Source organism: Sminthopsis crassicaudata, chromosome 1, assembly GCF_048593235.1.
Source record: "Sminthopsis crassicaudata isolate SCR6 chromosome 1, ASM4859323v1, whole genome shotgun sequence".
In the NCBI taxonomy this organism is placed as follows: Eukaryota; Metazoa; Chordata; class Mammalia; order Dasyuromorphia; family Dasyuridae; genus Sminthopsis; species Sminthopsis crassicaudata.
Genome location: NC_133617.1, coordinates 436,163,485 through 436,187,054, shown reverse-complemented (window position 1 = coordinate 436,187,054; position 23,570 = coordinate 436,163,485). Strand labels below are relative to the sequence as shown.

At 34.7% G+C, this 23,570-nt stretch overlaps 1 protein-coding gene across 4 annotated transcripts in view; it reads left to right on the top strand.

Annotated features, from left to right (window-relative positions):
* The window catches only part of SNX29 (sorting nexin 29), a 653,362-nt gene that overhangs the window by 62,330 nt on the left and 567,462 nt on the right, over window positions 1–23,570 (top strand). For all 4 annotated transcript variants that reach the window (XM_074280586.1, XM_074280587.1, XM_074280588.1 and 1 more), the window contains exons 5-9: window positions 7,049–7,229; window positions 13,233–13,303; window positions 16,359–16,607; window positions 18,105–18,483; window positions 21,440–21,558. In XM_074280586.1, coding sequence (XP_074136687.1) covers window positions 7,049–7,229; window positions 13,233–13,303; window positions 16,359–16,607; window positions 18,105–18,483; window positions 21,440–21,558 — 999 coding nt within the window. The remainder of the gene's footprint in view (window positions 1–7,048; window positions 7,230–13,232; window positions 13,304–16,358; window positions 16,608–18,104; window positions 18,484–21,439; window positions 21,559–23,570) is intronic.

Below are 23,570 nucleotides of genomic sequence, written 5' to 3'. Positions count from 1 at the left end.
ACCTTTTCCCTCCCTCTGCTTTCCCAATTGCCATAGAGGGTAAGACCATCTTCCCAGTCTTTCAGTTCACAACCTGGGGGTGACCCTAGACTTTCACTCTCTCTCACTCCCCATATCCAGTGTATTTCCAAGTCCTGTCAATTTCAGGCCTTATCACCTCACACCTGGACTATGGGAGTAGTCTGCTGATAGGTCCATCCTTCATTTAGTTATTAAAGTCATTTTCCTTAAAGGAAAATCTGACAATTGTATAAATATTTATGGCTATATTGGATATATATATATATATATATATATATATGTATATATATATATATATCAATATATCACGTTTAACATATATTTCATGACTTGCCATCTAGGGGAAGGGGGAAGGGGAGGAAATTGGAGCAAAGGTTTTACAAGGGTCAGTGGTAAAAATTTATTCTTGCATATGTTTCAAAAATAAAGAGCTTCAATAAAAAATTAAAAAACTAAAAGGAAAGCCTTATCATTTCACCCTTTTACTTAGTAAACTTTCATGGCTCCCTCTTGCCTCTAGGTAGAGACAAAATGCTCAGTTGGGCATTCAAAGCCCTTCATAATTTAGCCCCATCTTACCTTTCCAGTCTTCTTATACCTTCTTCTCTAATATGTACTCTTCTGTCTTGTGACAGTGGCTTCTCACTATTTTACCATTAAGACACTCCATCTCTGGGGCTTTGAACATTTTTTCTAGCTGTTGCCTGTGCTTATAATTCTCTTTCATCTTCTCTGCTTTCTGCCTACTGTGACCTCAAATCCCCAACCTCTTCTTCTCCAGGAAGCCTTCCCCAACCCCTCTAAATTTCTGTTAGTTATATCCAGTTTATCTTTTATATAACTTGAATGTTGTTTCCCTAATTAAGTTGTCAGCTCTTAAGGGCAGGGACTGCCTTTTGTTTTTTTTTTTTTTTTTTTTTTAATTCCCAGAGTTAAAAAATGTTTATTTATTAAATAAATAAATAAAAAAAGTAAATTTATTAAATAAACACTAAATTAATTAATTAATTAATTGCATAAAAATTTTTCATTAAATAAATAAATAAATAAAGTTAAGTAAAAATTAAATAAAGCGAGACTTTGGTTTAAATCCTACATTGATATTTATTAGTTGTGTGAACATGGCCAAGTTACAAGGCCACTCTGGACTTCAATTTCTTTTTTTTTTTTTTCTTTTTTAATTTTAATTTTATTTTATAATTATAACATTTTTTTGACAGTACATATGCATGGGTAATTTTTTACAACATTATCCCTTGCACTTACTTCTATTCAGATTTTTTCCCTTCCTCCCCCAACCCCCTCCCCCAGATGGCAAGCAGTCTTATATATGTTAAATATATTACAGTATATTCTAGATACAATATATGTGTGTAGAACCGAATTTTTTGTTGCACAGGAAGAATTGGATTCAGAAGGTAAAAATAACAGTTTACATTCATTTCCCAGTGTTCCTTTTCTGGATGTAGCTGGTTCTGTCCATCATTAATCAATTGGAATTGGATTAGCTCTTCTCTATGTTGAAGAAATCCTCTTCCATCAGCATACATCCTCGTACAGTATCATTGTTGAAGTGTATAATGATCTTCTGGTTCTGCTCGTTTCACTCAGCATCAGTTGATGTAAGTCTCTCCAAGCCTCTCTGTATTTCTCCTGTTGGTCATTTCTTATAGAATAATAATATTCCATAACATTCATATACCATAGTTTACCCAACCATTCTCCAATTGATGGACATCCATTCATCTTCCAGCTTCTAGCCACTATGAAAAGGGCTGCCACAAACATTTTGGCACATACAGGTCCCTTTCCCTTCTTTAGTAGTTCCTTGGGGTATAAGCCCAGTAGTAGTATGGCTGGGTCAATGGGTATGCACATTTTGATAACTTTTTGGGCATAATTCCAAATTGCTCTCCAGAATGGCCGGATTCTTTCACAACTCCACCAACAATGCATCAGTGTCCCAGTTTTCCCACAGCCCCTCCAACATTCATTGTTATTTGTTCCTGTCATCTTAGCCAATCTGACAGGTGTGTAATGATACCTCAGAGTTGTCTTAATTTGCATTTCTCTGATCAATAGTGATTTGGAACACTCTTTCATATGAGTGGAAATAGTTTTAATTTCATCATCTGAAAATTGTCTGTTCATATCCTTTGATGACTTCAATTTCTTTACCTGTAAAATGAAGATAATAATATCCAATCAATTGGGAGCTTTTTGAGAGAAAGAGACTATCTTATGCCTTTCTTATATCCCCAGAACTTACCATAGTGTCTGGCACATAGTTAATAGGAACTTAAACATGCTTATTAACTGATATATGGCAGTTTGAAATATTTTATATATATATATATATTAATTATAAGATTTTATAATATTTATATATAATATTTTGGTAATATAAATTTCATTGTTGCAAAGGTTGTATATTGAATTTTTTTTTATCTTGCCTCTCACCTAGTCACAGAGCTCTGTTCATAGTTGGCACTTAATGCGATATAAGAAAAATAGTAAACCAAAAATCAGTTCTAATGGAGAGAGAGGATTCATTCAGCCCTCTTGCTGGAAAAACTGGAAGGTAGTTTGGTGGAAGGTGAGTTTTAGACTAGTATCTTATCCTACTGATATTCCACAATAAGCTCCATATGATCACATTATAAAAAATTAGTTATTTTTATTTATTAAAAGTTTTTCCATGAACAGAATCAAATGCAGCTAGAAAAAAATAGAAAAATTTAAAGATTGGGGAACAATTTTTCCATCAAACAATATTGACAAAAGTCCAGAATCTGTAGGGAATTGGCATAAAAATATTTTTAGAGCCATTCATTATCTAATAAATGGTCTCGGTATATTAGTAAATAGTTTTAAAAATAAAATGTATAAATTATAAACAACAGAATGAAAAAATGCTCCAAAGCATTAATTATAAGAGAAATGAAAATTAAAATAATTACGAGGTGGTATCATATATATCAAACTGGGAATGTTAGTAAAAAATAGAGTTAACATTAGAGTAGCTGTAGGATGTACATTTTTTTTTGAAGCTATAAATTAACCCTATAGTTATTTAAAATATTTTAGAATCTTGTGAAGAAAGTTTTCAAACTCTTCATCCTTCAAACTCTATGATCTCAGTAGTAGAGATATAATACGAGGAGATACAAGTAAAATGTTATTTGAAAATAAATTTAAAATTATACTTTTTATACTTGCAAAAAAGTATAAGTAGGCCAAGTGCCCATTTATTGGAGAATAGTTGAACAAATTGTGATATATGACTATTGTGGTACATTATTATGGTATAAGGAATGACAGATATAAAGAATTTAGAGAAATATGGGAAGACTTGTATCAACTATTGCATAGTGAAAGAAAAGTAAAATCAAGAAAACTAAATACACAATGACTACAGTATTGTTCAAATGTAATGACTTGTATTGGTTCCAAAGGACTGATTTTGGAACTTAATTCCTTTTCTTGAGGAAGTAATATATTATAGATGCAGAGTGTTACACACTTATGTTTTTGATGTTGCTATATAAAATGATTGAGAACTTTTTTTTTTTTTTAATAATGATGAACATATGGGGAAGAGTTTATTTGAAACTGATTGTTATATAAAAAAATGCCTATAAAGCATTTTGAAAAATCTACTTGAAATTGGAGTAATCATTTACTAAGGGGGAGAAGGAACAAATTGAATAAATAGCTAAGAATGAAATGCAAATACATTAGAGGAAGACATTTCTTTCTTTCTTTCTTTCTTTTTTATTAATTTTATAATTATAACATTTTTTTTGACAGTACATATGCATAGGTAATTTTTTTTTTTTTTTTTTTTTTTTTTTTACAACATTATCCCTTGTACTCCCTTCTGTTCTGAATTTTTCCCCTCCTTCCCTCTACCCCCTCCCCTAGATGGCAGGCATTCCCATACATATTAAATATCTTATAGTATATCCTAGGTACAATATATATGTGCAGAACCAAATTTTGTTGTTGTTGTTGCAAAGGAAGAATTGTATTCGGAAGGTAAAAATAATCTGGGAAGAAAAACAACAACAACAAAAAAATGCTCACAGTTTACACACATTTCCCAATGTTCCTTTTCTGGGTGTAGCTGATTCTGTCCATCATTGATCAATTAATTGGAATTAGATTAGCTCTTCTCTATGTTGAAGATATCCACTTCCATCAGAATATATCCTCATACAGTATCATTGTTGAAGTGTATAATGATCTCCTAGTTCTGCTCATTTCACTCAGCATCAGTTGATGTAAGTCTCTCCAAGCCTCTCTGTATTCCTCCTATTGGTCATTTCTTACAGAATAATAATATAGAAGAAGACATTTCAAAGTCATATGATAGAAGGATATTACTCATGGGACAGAAGCCTAGAATAGCTTTGGTAAGAAAAATTAATAAATGCATTTTCTTTGAATAGCAACCTTGAACAGATGGAGCTGGGAGTCAGTGATAAAACCCAGAGGTGCCCAAGAGATGAAAGCTAATAACTATTCTCTAGGTATACAGGAAAGCAAATATCTAGATCAATGAAGACAAGGACATTTAAATTGGCATTTAAGAATTTATGTTTCTTTTAATCCTTTTTTTAACTTGGAAATAAAGTTGCTAACAAGAAGAAAGGAATTCTATTCTCTGTTTTCTCAAAAAATTATATTAAAATGGGGGAAAAAAGGGTCAATAATTGTAAAGTATGCATGCTAATTTTTTTTTATCTTAAAATAATTTTTATTCAATCATAAAATACAAGATAATGTTATTATATCAATAATTACTGTGCTAATATTAATATGAATATGAAAAGTATATACTAATAATATTAAAATATTAGTTCTAGTAGCAAACAAATAAATAATGTAATATACATTAAAATAGATTTGGTTCCTTGACTACTGCATACTCAATAACTATGGGCATTCACTTTTTGGGAACCTGTCAAGAAGTTCATGGGAGAGGAAAACTCATGAACTTCAGGCTTCACTGGGTTAGCTCTTATTCAGGGTATCTGCACCCTATGAAGCTACTTCTCAGATCACTGATTGACTTTTTAGTGGACAAAATTCTTATTTTTTTCCCCTCAAACATAGCTTTTAAAAGCTTTTCCCATTAATCATTTCCCTAAAAATCACATTTTTAAAAGGATATATACATGCTAATTTGAATGAAAAATAACTTTTTGGAAGGTTACCAAAACTGAATGGATAGAAAGAAACAAGTAAGTAATTTGTAGTAAGGAAAGATTATTATTATTTTTTAATGAAGGAGAAAACATATACAAAGATTAAAAACATCCCATATTTGTTAATTTGGGAAATGTTCTGCTGTATATCTTGATCTTGAGTTTTATTAAGGATTGGTAAGATGTTGGTAGGGATTTCAATTGTGCTGTTCATATTTTCTTCATATTTCTTCATATTTTCCTTGATATTATGTTCTTTTTATATTGAGGCATATCTATCTATCTATGAATATGTAATATGCTTAAGTTTTTATAATTACTAGGTATGGTTTTTTGTTGAATGGTCAATCAGAAAGGAGGAACAGTTTTGTATTCTCTATGTAAACAGAATAAACTGTATAAATCAGTATCCACTAAAGTAAATAGTCACCTAAATTTCAAAAAATGAAATCAAATAAAATGACACTTATATTGTAACTGTAAAATGAAACTATAAAATTATAAAATGAACTTTAAAAAGTGATTTGTTTTGACTGAGCTCATACCATGTACAAGACAGTGTACTATGGACAATGCAGAAATTAAATGTATGTGATCTCATTTCTGCCCCCTAAGTCTGGCATGGGGGTTGAAACTATTTTCTTTTTGTAGAATACCATATATTTTAAGATAATATCTATGAACCCTCAGAGGAAGGTCTATTTTGTCAATCTTTCTGTGCATTTCAGCCCTTTGTATTTGGATTAGAATTTGATCATTGGACTCATTAACTGCTGACACTATAGTATATTATGATATAGTGTTATAAACTTGTTCTCAGTATATTTCCTTTGAAGTGGGAGTATCTGATTTACTTCCCTTTATGGGAATGATGAGTGGTGGGGTTTTCTTTCTTTTGTAGCTTTGAGAGTGGTGGACATGTTGGAGGTACTCCACTAATAGATTACTATCTATACCAGACTTAGAGTCACTCTTTCAGTTTTTCAGATATCATATGTTTTTAATTAAACTAACTTGGAGAGTATTATCTGCTTTGGAAAGACCTTCACTGTCAACCAAACTGCATTAAAAATGCTTCTGTCTCTGAAACTGTCTCTTTTTCTCCCTTTCTTTCTCCTTCCCTCTTTCTGTCTTTCTCATTTTATTCCTTGGAAGTGAAATTTCAGAGGTCCTGGTCGTCAATAAATCTTTGCCCACTTTGGAATTAATTCAACTTTTAAATACAAGATACAGCAATGTGTATGATATCATAGTTTCTAAAGAAAATTTTGGATTCTACATGAATTTAAGTGGTGGGTGAACTGAACTTTGAATATACTGCATATATTTGGCAGTGGCAAAGGAATCCTCTTGGGATAATTGTTATTATCTCAAGCACTGGTGATGACAAACTATAGAAAAATTGTGTAGCAGTAAGCAATTTCTTAAATTGAAGGGTGAGAACATACTGGGAAATGTTTTACCTGCATTCAAGGTCAAGAGTGGGTGATTACAATTTCTAGAAAGACTGGCTATGCTGGATGGAATCATTTGATGGATGAACAGATGGTTTATCAGGTGTATTTAAAAACAACTTTTTGGCTGAGTAGTCTGGGTATTATACATGACAAATTCCTTCTGACCAGTCTTCTCCTTAAAGAGAAGCATTCTGTGGAAATAATTCCCCTAGGTGTGATTGGGCTAATTATACAGTTGATGTTAATATGTAGTTGAAATGACCCAAGTCCCACAGGAGGATGAATATACCTGACATGTTTCTAGGCATCATTAGTGTTGATGGTCCTTTACCTTTACCTTTGGTCCTTTACCTTTTGCAGAACCTGTGTTTTGGTACTATGTGAAGGAAGTCCTGAATAAGCATGAACTGCAACGCTTCTACTCCCTGAGAAACATCAGCACAGATGTGGGAAGAGGGCGAGCTTGGCTGCGTTGTGCCCTCAACGAACACTCCTTGGAGCGCTACATCCACATGCTGTTGGCAGACAAAATTAGACTGAGGTAACTGGGTAGCCAAGAACTTTTGAAGCACACTCTCAGGAGGTGCTTTGCAGGTCTGGCTCTTTGGACACACCTCAAAGGCTTTTAGGTCAGGAAGCTATTTTCTTTAAAAGTGAGAATGGCTTTTATTTCCTTGACAGTTTCCTACTCTAGTCAGAAATTAAAGAGTAAGAGACAGGTTGTGTGCATTATTAACATCCCTAATATTTTTGCTAGCAATAGCAGCTAACATATGTCTTATGTTTTATCATCCAAAAGGACTTTTTACATAATTTTCTTTAATCCCTTTAACCCTCCTGTGTGGTAGACAGTCTGACATTTTTATCCCATTTTTGCTGAGGTGGAAAGTGAGGTTTCAGAGAAGTTGAATTATCCAAAATTATATAATAGAGAAAATGGTTAAGCCTGGATTCAAATCCAGGCTGTTTGTCCAGGGCTCTTTCCATTATATAATTTTTGATTTTAGTTTAAATTTGATAGAATTTAATAAATATAACATAATAATATAATAAATAAATTGGATTTAAGATTGGTGAGCTAGTAAGCTCCCATCTTTTGTTCTCACAAGGGGGAATATCTTAATCTTTTACTATCCCTTAGTGTTATTACAAGTTGGCAGAGTTGTAGGCTTAAATTCAATTTCATATAGTGGGATAATTTCTTAAAATAAATACTTAATTTTAAGTTAGGTTCAGGGATTTGGAATATATTTATTAAATAGTGGAATGTGACTGAAAATTTTCAAGTTGATAGGGGTGGAATAGGGGAGCTATTGGAATGGGTGGAATACTCAGAGCTATATTTTAGGAAGCTTAATTATTTATAATTTGTAGGAAAAATTAGAGCTAGGAAGGCCAGGAGGTTCTAATATCTCTGTTGAGGGGTAACCAAGGTCCAAAATGAAATGGCAGCAGAATAGAAAGAAGGCAATGGGAGAGATTTTGGAAGTAGAATACACAGGGGTTTTTAGTTGATTGTGGTAAGGAAGAGACATTAAAGACATTAAGGTATTGAACATGAGTAATTGGGAGAATGGTGGTTGTGCCATTATTAAAAACAGAATTTTCAGGAGGAATATTACTAGTTTTGTGTGTGTGTGTGTGTGTGTGTGTGTGTGTAAATTATGATGTTCAGCTTGGACATGTTCAATTTTAGGTACTGATAAGAGGCAGTATAGAAAGAATAATAGACTTAAAATCAGAGAACTTAGCTTTGAATTTTACCTCTGCTTTTTATAAGCTTTATAGTTTTGATTAAATTACTTACTTTCTCTGGGCCTTTGTTTTCTCAGACAAGAAGGTTAGATAAGATTATCTCCAAAGTTTTTTCAAGCTCTAAAATCATTTTTTAGGTGATCAGGCAGTTGGAAGTGTGGATCTAGAATTCAGGAGAGGCACCGGAGTTCAAAATACATAGTCTAGTGAGTTGTTGTAGTTTGTACTTTATTCTTGAAGAGCATCATGATATCTGGGAGGTGATACTGTGACATGCAGGTGAATTGAATTTGAAGAAAGAGAGATGGGCAAGGTCACATTGCCTTACTTTTTTCTCTAGAGCTATCTGGGTCCACTGGCCAGACATAGATCAGGACCAGTAGACATGGCTTTAGATGCAAAGGGAGATGTTGGAGCAGATGTTTAAAGAAGAAATCTGAGAAAAGCAATGAAGATAGGAGTTAGGTTAGGGGGCAGGAAGAAGGGAAACTAGAGAAACTAGAAAAGAAGTAAGATAATCAGGAGAGTCCACTGTTGTGGATTTTGAGAGAGGAGAAGAAGTAAGTTGTTAGTAGGATCAAATGCTATAAAGATGAAAACTTTATATGTGAACTGATAAAAAATAAATTTTTCTTTGAAAGAATAGTATACTAATTGGGGCAGCAGTAAGGACAAAGTGGTAGTGGAAAGCAGCAAATGAAGAATAACTATGATATCATATCTTAGATTTGGAAGGAATCTTACAGGTTCATTAGACCAGTCCTCCTTTTCATAATAATGTCTTAACGATATCCCCAAGTTACTTAACTTTTTTAAATACTTCACTTCCAGTGGGAGTGGACCTTAGTACTTCATGATGTGGCATATTCCACAAGATTCTCTCTAAAGAAGCTTGGGAAATAGAATTGGTGAGTGCACAACAGAGAGGAGGAGCTTTACTTAAGGAAAAGGTAGGTCAGAGTATGTGTGTAAGCAAAAGAAAGTCAATGGAAAAGATGATATCAAAATTGCAAGGGGGCTAAGAAACAAATGCTCATAGGCAATAGAAAGAGACTGGATTTCATATAGAAAGGTTAGCTTTGGAAAAGAGAAGAGATATCTTTTAATTTCCAAATTGCCAGGCCACTGATTCAACTAGACACAAAGTAGACCTTTTTCATTTTCCTTACAAATCCAATCACCCCACTGTTAAATCTTCATTGGTTCTATTGTGGAACTATATGTTCAAAGTTCTTGCCTGGCATTCAAGGTCCTCCAAGATCTGGTGCCATCCTGCCTTTCCAGCTTTCTGTAGTTATTCACTATTGTGATCATTTAGTCAAATTGGATTTTCTTTATTCCTGTGCACACCTTGTCCTTTTCTACCTTTGTGGCTAGAATATTTGTCTTTCTTTCTTATTCTGTTGAACTACTACCTGTCCTTTAAAGCTTATTTTGGATTCTGCCTCTTCCTTGAAACTTTTCTTGAAGTCTATTATGACTTTACAATCTTTTTCTATGAATCTTGAGAAACATTTTCTTTTATACTTCCTGTATTCTTGCATGGTACAGTGGATAGAGTACCAGGTCTAGAGTCAGAAAGATTAATTTTCTTGAGTTCCTATCTGACCTCTTACTAGCTGTATGACCATGGGCAAGTCACTTAATCATGTTTGCCTCAGTTTCCATCTGTAAAATGAGCTAAAGAAAGAAATGGTTAATCAATATAGTATTGTTGAGTCAATGAGAGAGATTGGAACTCTGCATATAGAATTCAGGTGTTAATCTAGCCATTCTCTAAAGGGCAGCTTGAGGGAGAATCTATTCTTAATTCTATATCCCTAACTTCCTGGACTGAAGCCTGAGAAGTTCAGTCAAGAAAGAGACAGTTTAAGGAAACTGAGGCAGTAAAAAAGAACTGTTGTACACCAGAACATTGAAAGATTCTAGCGAGAAGCCAAATTGAAAGTAGTTAAGGAGCATTTAAATAGTTTCAATCACTTTAATTCACCCCTGCCTGCCTGCAGTCAGGATGGGGGAAAAAAGGAGAAATCAAAAGAAACTATTTTCACTCTCTTAACAATTAATTTGCCTGGATTCAGAATTTTGTTCCCCAGCCCAAATTACAAAGATGTCCTTTCTGAAGTTCTAGGCTGGCCAGGACCAGAACTTCGAAAGGGCATCTTTTAATTGTATGAGGGGGCATCCAATCTAGAGAAAGTCCCGGCCCAAGAGAAAAGTCAGGAGCTCCCATCTGCAAGGTTACTGAGACAGAGAAAGGCTTGAGCAGCTAGTTTAAATTCTGTCTAGGCTTTAGAAAGCAGGTAAATATGCCCTGAGGCTCAGAAAGAAAATGGGCAGTTTTAAAATCCAGCCTAGAGAGCATGGTCAGGAAACCATTTTAAAAGCCCCATTTTAAAAGGTATGGGACAAGCTAGTTCTCTGGCTCCTTTAAGAGCCAGGTAAAAGCTATGAGAGAGACGTTTCTAGAGATCTTGAAAAGAGTCCCCAAATCTCCCCACTGTACCCCAAGAAGGGGACAGGATGGGAGCATTTAAATGGCAGGTTAAGCCACATGGGAGAGGTTGGAAAAGAGAGAGAATGGGGGAAGGGAGAGATGTTATCTTATCCAGTGCTTCTCAGGTGGCGAAGGTAAAGGCTCACGCAGTTGGGTAGAGACATATCTCCAAGTTCGCCCTGATCCATTGACCGTCCCCTCGTGGCTACAGCCTGACCATTAAGGTGGAGTGCGAGAGGGGCTCAAACACAGATTTCTCCCCCAGAAGAGATCAAGGAGACTGCTGGCCTGGGACCCTAGAGGGTTGGCCATATGGTGGGGGAGGGGTGAAGAAGAGACACTCTACTGCCTGAGGGCAGGCTTTTCTGGCGAGATAAAGGGATTAGAAATGTCTAGGCTCTAGAAGCAGCCTCTAGAGACAGAGTGAGATGAAAAGAGAAGTGTCCACCTTAGACTTTGCTCACACCCCAAACCTGGTCTGAGTGCCCTATGTTTTAGAGATAGAGTGAGACGAGGGCAGGAACACAGATATTCTTCCTGGAAGCTGCTCAAAACTGCTAAGGAAGAAAATTGGTTCTGAGAGACCTGAAAAGGTTAAGGTTAGTTTTCAGGGTAACAATTTTCAGGGTCCCCGTGAGGGCCACCAACTAATGAGGGAAAGGAAAGGGGGAACCCCATTTCTGGGCGCATAGATCCCATGAGGCGCAGTGTCCCCTGTAAAATGAATTTACAGGCCCGAAAACCTAGGTTGATAAATAAAAGGTTTATTGTAGGATTTTGGAAGTAAAGCTCAGTTAGAAAGACGCCAGGGCCAAAGGTGGCCGTTGGCAGGCAGTGACCTTACGTGGCTGGAAGGATACCATGTGTTGGCTGGGAGGGCTCCTGCAATGAGGGCGTTCCAGCTTGTTTCTTTTATACCCAAAAGATGATGGGCGGGACCCAGTTCTGGCAGGCTTTTCAGTTAGCCCAGATCCAGTGAGGGCTGGGAGAAGCTGAGCTGAGAGTGGGGGGCTGGGCCCAGATATTCTAAGGGTGCCTTTGACCAGAATTTGTGAATCAAGGTCAGTTATGGGTTGGGCAATTAGGAATCTTAAAGGGACCCCAACCCTCATCAGTATCTTCGCCAAGAAAACTCCAAATGGAGTCATGAAGAGTCAGACACAAGTGAAATGACTGAATGAGAACAACAACAATATCCTTATTGTGAAATATTGTGTAGTATAGTTACTGTATTTGTATCTATCATGATACTTGACTGAAAGTTCCATGAAGGTGTCTTATCTAAGCTCATTATGACTCTTGGAACTAAATTAAATTAACTTGCCTTGTATAGCTCTCATACATCCTCCTGCGAGTTACATTTTCCTCATAGACTCTTGTCGTGATTACTTGGTGCTCATACTTTGCTCTAAAATATTGTTTATGAATATGCATTATAATATGTATGTGTGAATATTTGCATACATACACACATATATATGGAGAGAGAAACAAAGAGGGAGAGAGAGCATACCTCAGATTGGTATAATAGAACTGGAGCTGACCTTTGAGTAAGAACACCCCTGGCTTCAAGTCTCACCTCTGATACTTACTATATGACTCTAGATATATCCCTTCTTTATACTCTCCATGAGTATAAGATGTAGAAAATAAATTTCAGAAAAACTTGTTTTTTCATCTTCTTTGTTAGAGGGAGTTCCTCACTTGGCCTTCATCACCAAGAAATCACTGGTCTGTCTTTTCCCTCTTTCTCCCCTTCCCCCTCCCCCCCAACGTTTATCAAATGGCTTAAAGAGCCTAGAGAGGACTCTGATAGCTTTTTCTGTTTTTCTCTCTCTCTTTTCAATTAACTGAGCCAGTAGGTCTATTTGGTAGTTCTACCACGCTTTTGGGGTCTGTCTTTCTGAGGGAATTTTTGTATGGTGATTACCCTTTTGTCTGGGACTCTCAGTCTAAGTTCCATAAGCACTGCATTTACATATAATACCTATTTTAGTTCTTTATGGTTTGACCTCCCAAGAGATCATCCAGGAAGTCACAGGACCTTTGGGTTACAGATTCTGTAATTATCCTTTGGTAAATTAGTAGTACCTACAGCCCTTCAGATATCTCTCTGTCTCTATATAATATCCATTTCAGCAAGTATAATGCTACATTAGAACTTCTAAGATGAGTTTTCTAGGTTTTCTTTTAATTCAATCAATTGGTTAATAGAGTCAAATAGCAATTTCTTAAAGTGCTTCCAAAACAGGCAGTGTACCATAGATTGTTTTGTATTTCTTCGTTTGGCAGCATTTTCTATGAAGATTGGGCCTTTGTGATGGATGAAGAACGGTCTAGTATGCTCCCTACTATGGCAGCTGGTAAGCCTTAGAGTCGTAAAACCTATAGTGAATAGATCCTGATTTAAAGGCTTTTCTGTACTTGTAATTATTTGCATAGGAAAGGTAGCAATAATAAGAGTCGAGAAAGAGATTAAAGGAACTAGAGTAGGAAATGAGGAAATGAAACTATCACTCTTTGCAGATGACATGATTGTATACTTAGAGAACCCCAAAGACTCTGCTAAAAAGCTATTAGAAATAATTCACAACTTTAGCAAAGTTGCTGGATACAAAATAAATCCACATAAATCCTCAGCATTTTTATACATCACCAACACAATCCAACAGCAAGAGATACAAAGAGAAATTCCATTCCAAACAAATGTTGAGAGCATAAAATATTTCAGAATTTATCTACCAAAGAAAGAAAGGAATTATATGAGCAAAATTACAAAACACTTGCCACAAAAATAAAGTCAGATTTAAATATTTGGAAAGACATCCAGTGCTCATGGATAGGCCGAGCGAATATAATAAAGATGACAATACTGCCCAAAGTAATCTACTTATTTAGTGCTATACCAATCAGACTCCCAAGAAACTATTTTAGTGACCTAGAAAAAATAACAACAAAGTTCATATGGAAGAATAAAAGATCGAGAATTTCAAGGGAATTAATGAAAAAAAGGTCAGATAAAGGTGGTCTAGGTGTACCTGATCTAAAGCTATATTATATAGCAGCAGTCACCAAAACCATTTGGCATTGGCTAAGAAATAAACGAGTTGATCAGTGGAACAGATTAGGTACAAAGGACAAAAAAGGGTACAACTATAGCAATCTAGTGTTTGACAAACCCAAAGATACCAACATTAGGGATAAAAATTCATTATTTGAAAAAAAACTTTTGGGAAAACTGGAAATTAGTATGGCAGAAATTAGATATGGATCCACACTTAACACCATATACCAAGATAAGATCAAAATGGGTCCATGATTTAGGCATAAAGAATGAGATCATAAATAGATTAGAGGAACAGAGGATAGTCTACCTCTCAGACCAGTGGAGGAGGAAGGAATTTATGACCAGAGGAGAACTAGAGATCATTATTGATCACAAAATAGAAGATTTTGATTACATCAAACTAAAAAGTTTCTGTACAAACAAAACTAATGCAAACAAGATTAGAAGGGAAGTAACAAATTGGGAAAATATTTTTAAAAGTAAAGGTTCTGATAAAGGTCTCATTTCCAAAATATATAGAGAACTGACCCTAATTTATAAGAAATCAAATCATTCTCCAATTGATAAATGGTCAAAGGATATGAACAGACAATTTTCAGATAATGAAATTGAAACTATATCCACTCATATGAAAGAGTGTTCCAAATCACTACTGATCAGAGAAATGCAAATTAAGACAACTCTGAGATACCACTACACATCTGTCAGATTGGCTAAGATGACAGGAACAAATAATGATGAATGTTGGAGGGGATGTGGGGAAACTGGGACACTGATGCATTTATTGGTGGAGCTGTGAAAGAATCCGGCCATTCTGGAGAGCAATTTGGAACTAGGCCCAAAAAGTTATCAAACTGTGCATACCCTTTGATCCAGCAGTACTGCTACTGGGCTTATACCCCAAGGAAATACTAAAGAGGGGAAAGGGACCTGTATGTGCCAAAATGTTTGTGGCAGCTCTTTTTGTAGTGGCTAGAAACTGGAAGATGAATGGATGTCCATCAATTGGAGAATGGTTGGGTAAATGAAGGTTATGGAATATTATTGCTCTGTAAGAAATGACCAGCAGGATGAATACAGAGAGGTTTGGAGAGACTTTCATGAACTGATGCTGAGTGAAATGAGCAGAACCAGAAGATCACTATACACTTCAACAATAATACTGTATGAGGACGCATTCTGATGGAAGTGGATATCTTCAACATAAAGAAGATCCAACTCACTTCCAGCTGATTAATGATGGACAGAAACAACTACACCCAGAGAAGGAACACTGGGAAGTGAATGTAAAATATTAGCACTACTGTCTATCTACCCAGGTTACTTATACCTTCGGAATCCAATACTTAACGTGCAACAAGAAAATTGGATTTACACATATATATTGTATCTAGGTTATACTGTAACACATGCAAAATGTATGGGATTGCCTGTCATCTAGGGGAGGGAGTAGCGGGAGGGAGGGGAAAATTTGGAAAAATGAACATAAGGGATATTGTTATAAAAAAATTACTTATGCATATATACTGTCAAAAACATTTATAATTATAAAATTAATTTTAAAAAAAAGGAAAGGTAGCAATTAGCCTGTACTAAGTTATGAATGTGTAATTAATAGATTCTTTTTAATTAGCAGGGATATTGAGACTTTTCTCAGTTCTTTAGTGACCTAGAATACATTTGTTACTGGCCTTCCTATAATGAAATCCAACTCTTTAGCTTGCTAAACAAGAATTCAGTAGCATAGAAAATCAATATTGTAATAGATATAGTTTGCTTTCTTACTCCTTTTTTATGGTTTAATTGTCATTTTGACTTTTTAGAACTGCTTTTTAAAAAAAATCAGAAGTTAATACAAGTAAAATAAAAAAGAACTCCAAGTTCTTTAATTACTGTTACTTTTCATAATACATGAAAAACTTTACCGGTTGCACTTATCATGAAGTCTTAAGATATCCCATTATAAAAGCCAGAAAATTTCAGTGTTTCTTCAGTATTTGCTTGCACACAAAAATCATATGGATAGAAATCATTTCAGCCCAAGTATCAGCAGCTTCTTTTTTGCAATTATTTTAATAATATACTGGTGGAAGTAAGACCTGAAATGGACTGGTTATAGCTACTGTTAGCCAGGGTAGAAGGGATTAAATTGTTTCTTTGCTCAGCAGCTATTAATTCAACTTTAGGGGAAAATTTTTTGAAAATAACTTTTAAAGTTAAGTGCATGTGCTATAATTGTAATGCAAGGAGTAACCTGAGTAGAAGTTATTGCTTTACTTTGTTGTTATATTTAGAGATGTGTTCTTAGGAATAAATACTACAGTTAGCAAGCCTTTGTTCTCCATCATCAGGTCTGAATTCTATACTCTTTGCAATCAACATTGACAACAAGGACCTGAATGGGCAGAATAAGTACACGCCAACTGTCTCCGACCTCCTAAAGGAGTCTACTCAAAATATGACCTCCTTGCTGAAGGAATCCACTCAAGGTGTGAGCAGCCTTCTTCGAGAGATCACAGCATCTTCTGCTGTCTCCATCCTAATCAAACCAGACCAGGAATTCGACCCTTTACCAGTTGTATCTAGAAATGTCAATGCTGGTAAGTATCTTAGTTAAGTTAGGCATCAGAGATTAATATGATTTTTGTAGTGAAAATCAAGGTCATAAATTGTACTAGGGTATCCTCATAAAAAACTACTTTACCATGGTTTATTTTAGAAATATCATTTGGAAAATCATTGTATGTAAAAAGTGGAGTGTATGGGCATTGGCTCCCAATCTGTGGGAATTTTGCCATTCACTTCTTATTAGTTTGATAATGTCTAGACTTATTAGTTTGATAATGTCTAGACTTTCTCTGTAAAGTGTATGTGTTTTACATATACATGCATGTCATTTAAAAAAAAATTGACACTTTTGATTTTTATATTAATTTTCAGATGTGCCTCTGCCCTCCTCATCCTTCCCTTGATATTATAATTATGCTTTTTATTTTTTTTGAAGATTTTATGGTCTTCCTTTTGGAGAGGGTAGTAATCACATGATCAGGATGAAGAATTCAGCATGTATTTAGGATTTTATTTATGATGTTTTGGGGTTTTTAAAACTTAATTGTAGCCACATTGGAATTTCCAGTAATGTATTAAAAACATGTTTTGTTTTGTCATAGGCTTGTCTTTCTGATGACTAAAACCCTTATTTTCTGGTGCTGGCTTTTTTAAAGGATAATTTATTCTCTGTTTTTTTTTTTTTTTTTTTTTTTTTTTTTTTTGAGATTTGATGCTCAGGCTTAGATAAGCCAGAATGTAAAATTTTCTTTACTGGAAATTTTAAAAGAATTAAAAAAAACCACACCCATCTTTCTGAATGATGTATGAGGCACAAAGCATTATGACTGATTTTTTTTTTTAAACAAGCATACTAGAATCATATATCCAATTAAGGTTAACTCTTTAGTCCCTTTAGGAGGTGCTGCATGTATTTCAGATATGTTGTTATTTCTTAAAACATTAGAACAGTTCTTTGGGAATTGCCTTTAGAACCTTTGACATATTTTAAAACTGTCTTTAGGAGTAGTACATTTTTTTTTGCCTTTTGAAATGGAACAAGCATTGATTGTAGACAAATCTAGTGAATAAGGTGGGTGATAAAGCTACTAAATCTGGTTTTTGGTAAAAACAAGAATATAACTTGCATGCTCTGACGATAATATATAACAAACATTGATTTTTCTTTCACAGCTCTTAGAGCTAGGCCAGAAGGTAACCTAAAAAGAGGAGTTACACAGGTATTTTGAGTAATTATAGTATTGTTAATAGATTGGTGTACAGTTTTTTAGGATGATCATTTTAGAAGACAATGCTCATATATTCTATTAAAGAATACTTTAGTATTTAATAACTATGCTATACATTCAACCTTGTGGAATTAGAAGGGTAGCTTAAATAAGCTTTAAGGGACTTTTTGATTTTGAAACATCTAGTTTTTTTAAAAATTGTTTTTATATGTTTTTTTTCCAGAAGATTTAGGGAATTGCCCTCAGCCATGGAGCTGTGGTAGTTTTTTATTTGTTTTAAAGACTTTTTTCTTTTGACAGATTCAAAATATAAAAAGGATAGAAAAAAGAAAAAGAAGGTGACAAATATAATTTCATTTGATGATGAGGAAGATGAGCAAAACTTTGGGGACATTTTAAAAAAGACAGGTGGAACAGGAGAAAGTTCAGAAGAAAATTCAGATCGATCATCTGTTAACATCATATCCACTTTTGAAAGTCCCTTTGGGCCAAATTCTAATGGAAGCCAGAGTAGCAACTCCTGGAAAATTGATTCTATGTCTTGTAATGGGGAATATGGATACCAGAAGCTGGATGTGAAGAGCATTGATGACGAAGATATTGATGAAAATGAAGATGAAGTTTATGGAAAACCACTTGGGCAAAAAAGCATGGAAGATCACACAGAAGTTTCTGAGAAGTAAGTTTGATTTTATTTTTAAAAGGAGTTCCATTTTCAGTAAATACTTCAGAGTTCATCTTCATTTGCATTCTTTAAAACATTTGGTAGAGAAGGGAATCTAAGCTGTTTCTGTACTTTGAGTGTTACTCAATTAATTTCAAGTATTTTTATTTGGAGAGCAGGAATGGTCTTGCTACATCATGGGAATTAATAAGATGAAAGGAGAATATTCTGAGGTTACTATTAAAAAAATATGGGTGGATACTTTGACATTCTTGGGGAATGTGCCACTTTTTATCTGCTGTCTTATTTGGTCAAATTTCTTTGACTTTGAAGTAAAATTTTGTGTTTATTTGGAGTGAAGACTTATGTTTATATACTGGTTTTGGCTCTTAGAAGCTGTAGAATTGTGAAAAGTCTGTCCCTAATTAGTAAAATGAGAAAAATATCTTTCTTGCCTATTTTATAGGGACATTGTGATTATTAATACTATTATGTGTGGAAAGAATTTTGTCATTATAAAAAATTCTAATGCTAGTTAATGCAGTTTTATATTTCTGTCAGTGCTAGATAGCCTGGGAAGGAAACTCAAGGAGAGGGTAGGCTTGTACCAAGGAAAAGGTGTAGATTGGTACATGTGTTATGTTTCTTCAAGCTAATGTATGAGCAGTGGTATTTTCACCTGGGCTTTGTTGTTAATTCATGAACTTTTTGTTTAATACATTGTGTTTTGGACCACTAAACTAGTGCAAGATGCTGAAGGCTTAGGAAATCAAATTTAAATTTATTTGAGTTCTGGTATGCATAACCTAGCCTTTTTTTTTTTTTTTTTTTCCCTTCCACTTGTTTAGCCTAGTGCATTACATCACTACATAGGGATAATGTATATCATTCTTTTCATTGTGTAGAACAACATAGCCCATCATAGGACTTTGCAAGAGAGTACTTCTCTTGTAGTTCAGAGATATGGTTTTAGATTTCACACTAGTACTTTCTAGCTGTGTGAGCCTTAACATTATTTAACAGTTTTGAGTGTTAGTTTTAACATTTGTGATGTGGAGATGAAAATAATTTACTTTTTTTCCTCAAGGATGGTAGTTGTATTCATACAAAATAATATACAAGAAAGTGTCTTTTTTTAACTGTAAAGAGTTATACTGTAAAAGTTGATATTATTATTATTTTTTTATAAGTTGCTATTATTAATGCCATTGTTACTTTATTTAATTAATGTGTCTTGGTGAAGCGATTCCTCACCCCTTGAGTGTACCTACTGTTCTTAAATTGATTAGTTTTATAGAGTTATTTAGGATCATTTAGAGTTAAGTAAGGAACCATTTAAACAATGAGAAAGTACCAGATGTGGAACTTGAACCCAGATCTTTCTCATTCTCGAGTTGGCTTTTCTGTTCATTTATCCACACTCTTCATCCACACTGAAAAGCATATTGCCACAGTCTTATGTAACAGTCTGCTGCATAAGAATCAGGAAATCCTAGATTTAGAGCTAGAAGGGACTCTTTTCTTTTGTAGATGAGGAAACTGATTTGAAAGTCACATGGTATCAAAAGTGAGATTTGATCCCAACCCCTCCAAATTTGAAGGCAGTATTCTTACCACTACTGTATTGATGGATTACTACATTTCCACTTTTCTCAAAGTTTAAGACTGTATTTCTGTTTTATTTCAAAGCCTCATAATTTTTCCTGTATTTCTTAATTTCGTTAATTTGGGAGCTAACATTTCTATTCTATGGCCTAGAAAATTAGCTTCATCACTATGTACATAGCATCCTAATCAATTAGATTTTTTCCCCCTTGACTCAGAAGTTCTTTTTGTACTCCAGTATCTCCAGTATTATGCTAAGGAGAGAGACTGGAGGATTGAAGAGGTTGAGCCTTAAGTCAAGCTAACTGGCATTATGATGTGTAGAAACACAAAACAAACAAGCCAGTGTGACTTTACATGTCCTCAGAGTGGCTGTAGTGTCAGTGGTCCATCAGCTTGAAGAAAATACTAACTTCTCTTCTTTCAGAGTGACACAGGTTGACCATTTGAAAAATCCTTCACAACCATCCTAGAAAAAGAACGGGAGGAAAATGTAATGGCTCAGCAAGTGATGTTTTTGGTTATGTCCTTTGATAAGCTAAAAGCCAAGTGAATGGCCCCATAATACAGATATGCTACTTTAAGTTTAGTGGTTTAGTTGCCATGCTAGATGGATATTTGTAAAAGGACTAGAAATAGACTAAATGAATTGAACATCTTTGATGTTAGACACCTTCAGTGAAGAAGAAATGCTATTAAGGTTCATTTTAAAGACTTTATAATGACTATTTTGCTAAAGGAAAGTAAGCTGTTGATCAGTAATTAAGAATGCATGTAGATTACCAAGATATTGAAGGGCAGTTTTTTCCCTTATTGTTTACTATGCAGGCCTAGTTCTTAAATGCTGAGTCTACTTTTTAACATACTACAACAAAAGGCCCAAAGTTGGAAAATATTTCTTGACCATGGACATTCATATTTCTTCAGGTTATTATTATTATTATCTTATAATCTTTTGAGTTCACATCCCAAAGAGAGTAATAACTATTCAGGCTATATATATAAGTAATACTCTATGTGGAGAATTTGTATAGGCATGGAACAAGAATAGTTTTTGTCATCAAAATGGAAGAATGATGCTGTTATTATTAACATTTCTTAGTTGCTCATTTATATGATGTGTACTTATGAATACTATAATGAATAATTTTTTTAAAAGGCCCAGCCCATGTTCTGGAGGCATTTGTAATGTATTTATTACACATTGCTATTTTTTTTTGCATTTGAAATTGTTATTTCATGTTACATTTATTTGACATGTCCTGACTACCTTTCTGAAAAGCTTGATAAATAGATGTGGTTATCATTCAAGCCCTTTGTAGAGCTAGGAGATCTGTTTTACATCTGCATTCTTTCACAATCCTAGGCCCCTGGATGGTAACACCTGTCTTTCACAAATGCACAGCTGGGCTCCCTTGCAGGTGCTTCATGGTGATTCTGATGTTCTTTTTCCTCTCAGTGGAGTGGGATCTTATTCCCCAACAGGTGGGTTATTTCCTGTCTCTTTGTTAGCTGTAAAGCTTTTGATTCTTTGTAGAGGTGCTGTGATTGCTCTAGAGAGCTAGGTGATCTGGAAGTCAGGAAGACTGCCTGTTGAACCCCCATCTCTGATTCATACTGGCTGTGTATCCTTGGGCAAGTCTTTTGATATCTCAGTCAGTGCCCTAGTCAATACTTGAAGCTCCCTGCATAGTTGTTGATTCATATGGTTGAAGTAATTTTCTTCCTTAGGAGTACTATATCAGTAAAATCACAGGTTTGGGTCCCTTTTATCCTCTCTCCACCCCCACCCCATCCTCCATCAGAAATTTTGGATTTGAGAGAGAATATTATTTTCTGACATGTCTCAGTCTTAAGAAAGAAAGAAGGCCAGTGAGCATCCTGAGCAATAAAACTTGGTACTGATTATTGGGATGCACATGGCCTTCTTTTCTAGTGGGCAGCCTCCCTATTTAGAGGATGCAATAGAAATGATTCTGAGACTCCACTTGGGTGTCAGAGCTTTTTAAGATTAGTCTGAGCTAGATATTAAAACATTGAGTTTTGAAATTCTGGCTCTGCCAGAATTCATCTCCTTTTATAATAGTTCATTTGTACTTCATACTAAGAGGAGAACATCATTGAATTAGTATAATAAAACTCAATCCTTTAATCAATCAGCAAGTATTTTGTAAGCTCTTACTGTCTGCTAGGCACTGGAGAAAAAAGGTACCAACTAAAGCATATCCTGCTCACAAGGAGCTTACATTTTAAAAAGAGATAGCAAATTTGTATATGTTTATACAGAATCAATATCAATATAAATGAAATAAATATAAAGTAGGGGTATAGTTCTGGAGAAATAGCAGTCCTGCTAGAATAATTTCTGTCATTATTATTGTACTTTGTCATAGCTTTTTCAGTCCGTTTGCTGTTTGTGAAGGACTATAAAATTGTTCCTGATTTGACTCATTATCTGTCCTCTTTTTCCTTTGCCAAAGCAGGAAATTATTGCAATAATAGGCCAAAGTACTCCTCCAAAGTCACCCAGGGAAGTTCAAATAGAGATCAGAATCTGGTATTTTAGTTTGGCTTACTTTTGTTCTCTCTTTCCTTCAGAAGGAAATCAATTGTACTTTCTGTAGGCTGAGATTTATGAATTGTTTAAGATTCTATTGTGATTCTTAAGAAATAAAAACAGACCAAACAAAACCAAAAGAATAAACTTTTCTTTAAGCCATAATAAAACATTTACAGTTAATTGAACGGATAAAAAGAAAAAAAAACCTTCAACATAGACCTGTTTTGAATATCGATCTACTGTGCAGATTAAGGCTGTGCAGAAATCCTTGATTTGGTGGTATAAGGATTACCTGGCTCTGGATTTTCTAGTCATAGTCACTAAGTAATGATCATATGAAGAACTGCTTAGACATAGATAATATTTCTTACCTTACTTCTGGTAGCTCAGTGATTGCTTAGTCAGTCAGTGAACACATTCCAGATTCTGAGCTAAGCACTAGGGGTGCAAAGAAAGGCAGAAACAGTCTCTGTCTTCAAGAAGCTTACATATAATCAGGTATATGCTACATATATGTGGAGTAGAAGGAAGGTAATCTTAGAGTGGAAACCACTAGCAGGAAGACCTCCTGCAGAAGGTGGAATTTGAGATTAGCTCCTTGAATGGAGCTAAGGAAATTGTCAGAAGATAGGAGAGTGAGCATTCCAGACCTTAGAAATAGTCAGTGCAAAAACTTGGACATGGGAGATGATATGTTGTATATGGGAAACATCAACTAAAGCTAGTGTAGCTGTTTCTTAGTGTATGTGAAAGAGAATAAGGCATAATAGAATATTTGGAGAAGTATGAAGGGGCCAGGTTGGGAAGGATTTTAAATGCCAGAGGACTTATTTGATCTTGGAGGTATAGGTAGGAGGATGATACTTAGTGGTTCAAGGACCAACATGATATTTAGTTGATGTAATCACCAGATAATGGTAAGCACCAAAAGTTGGGG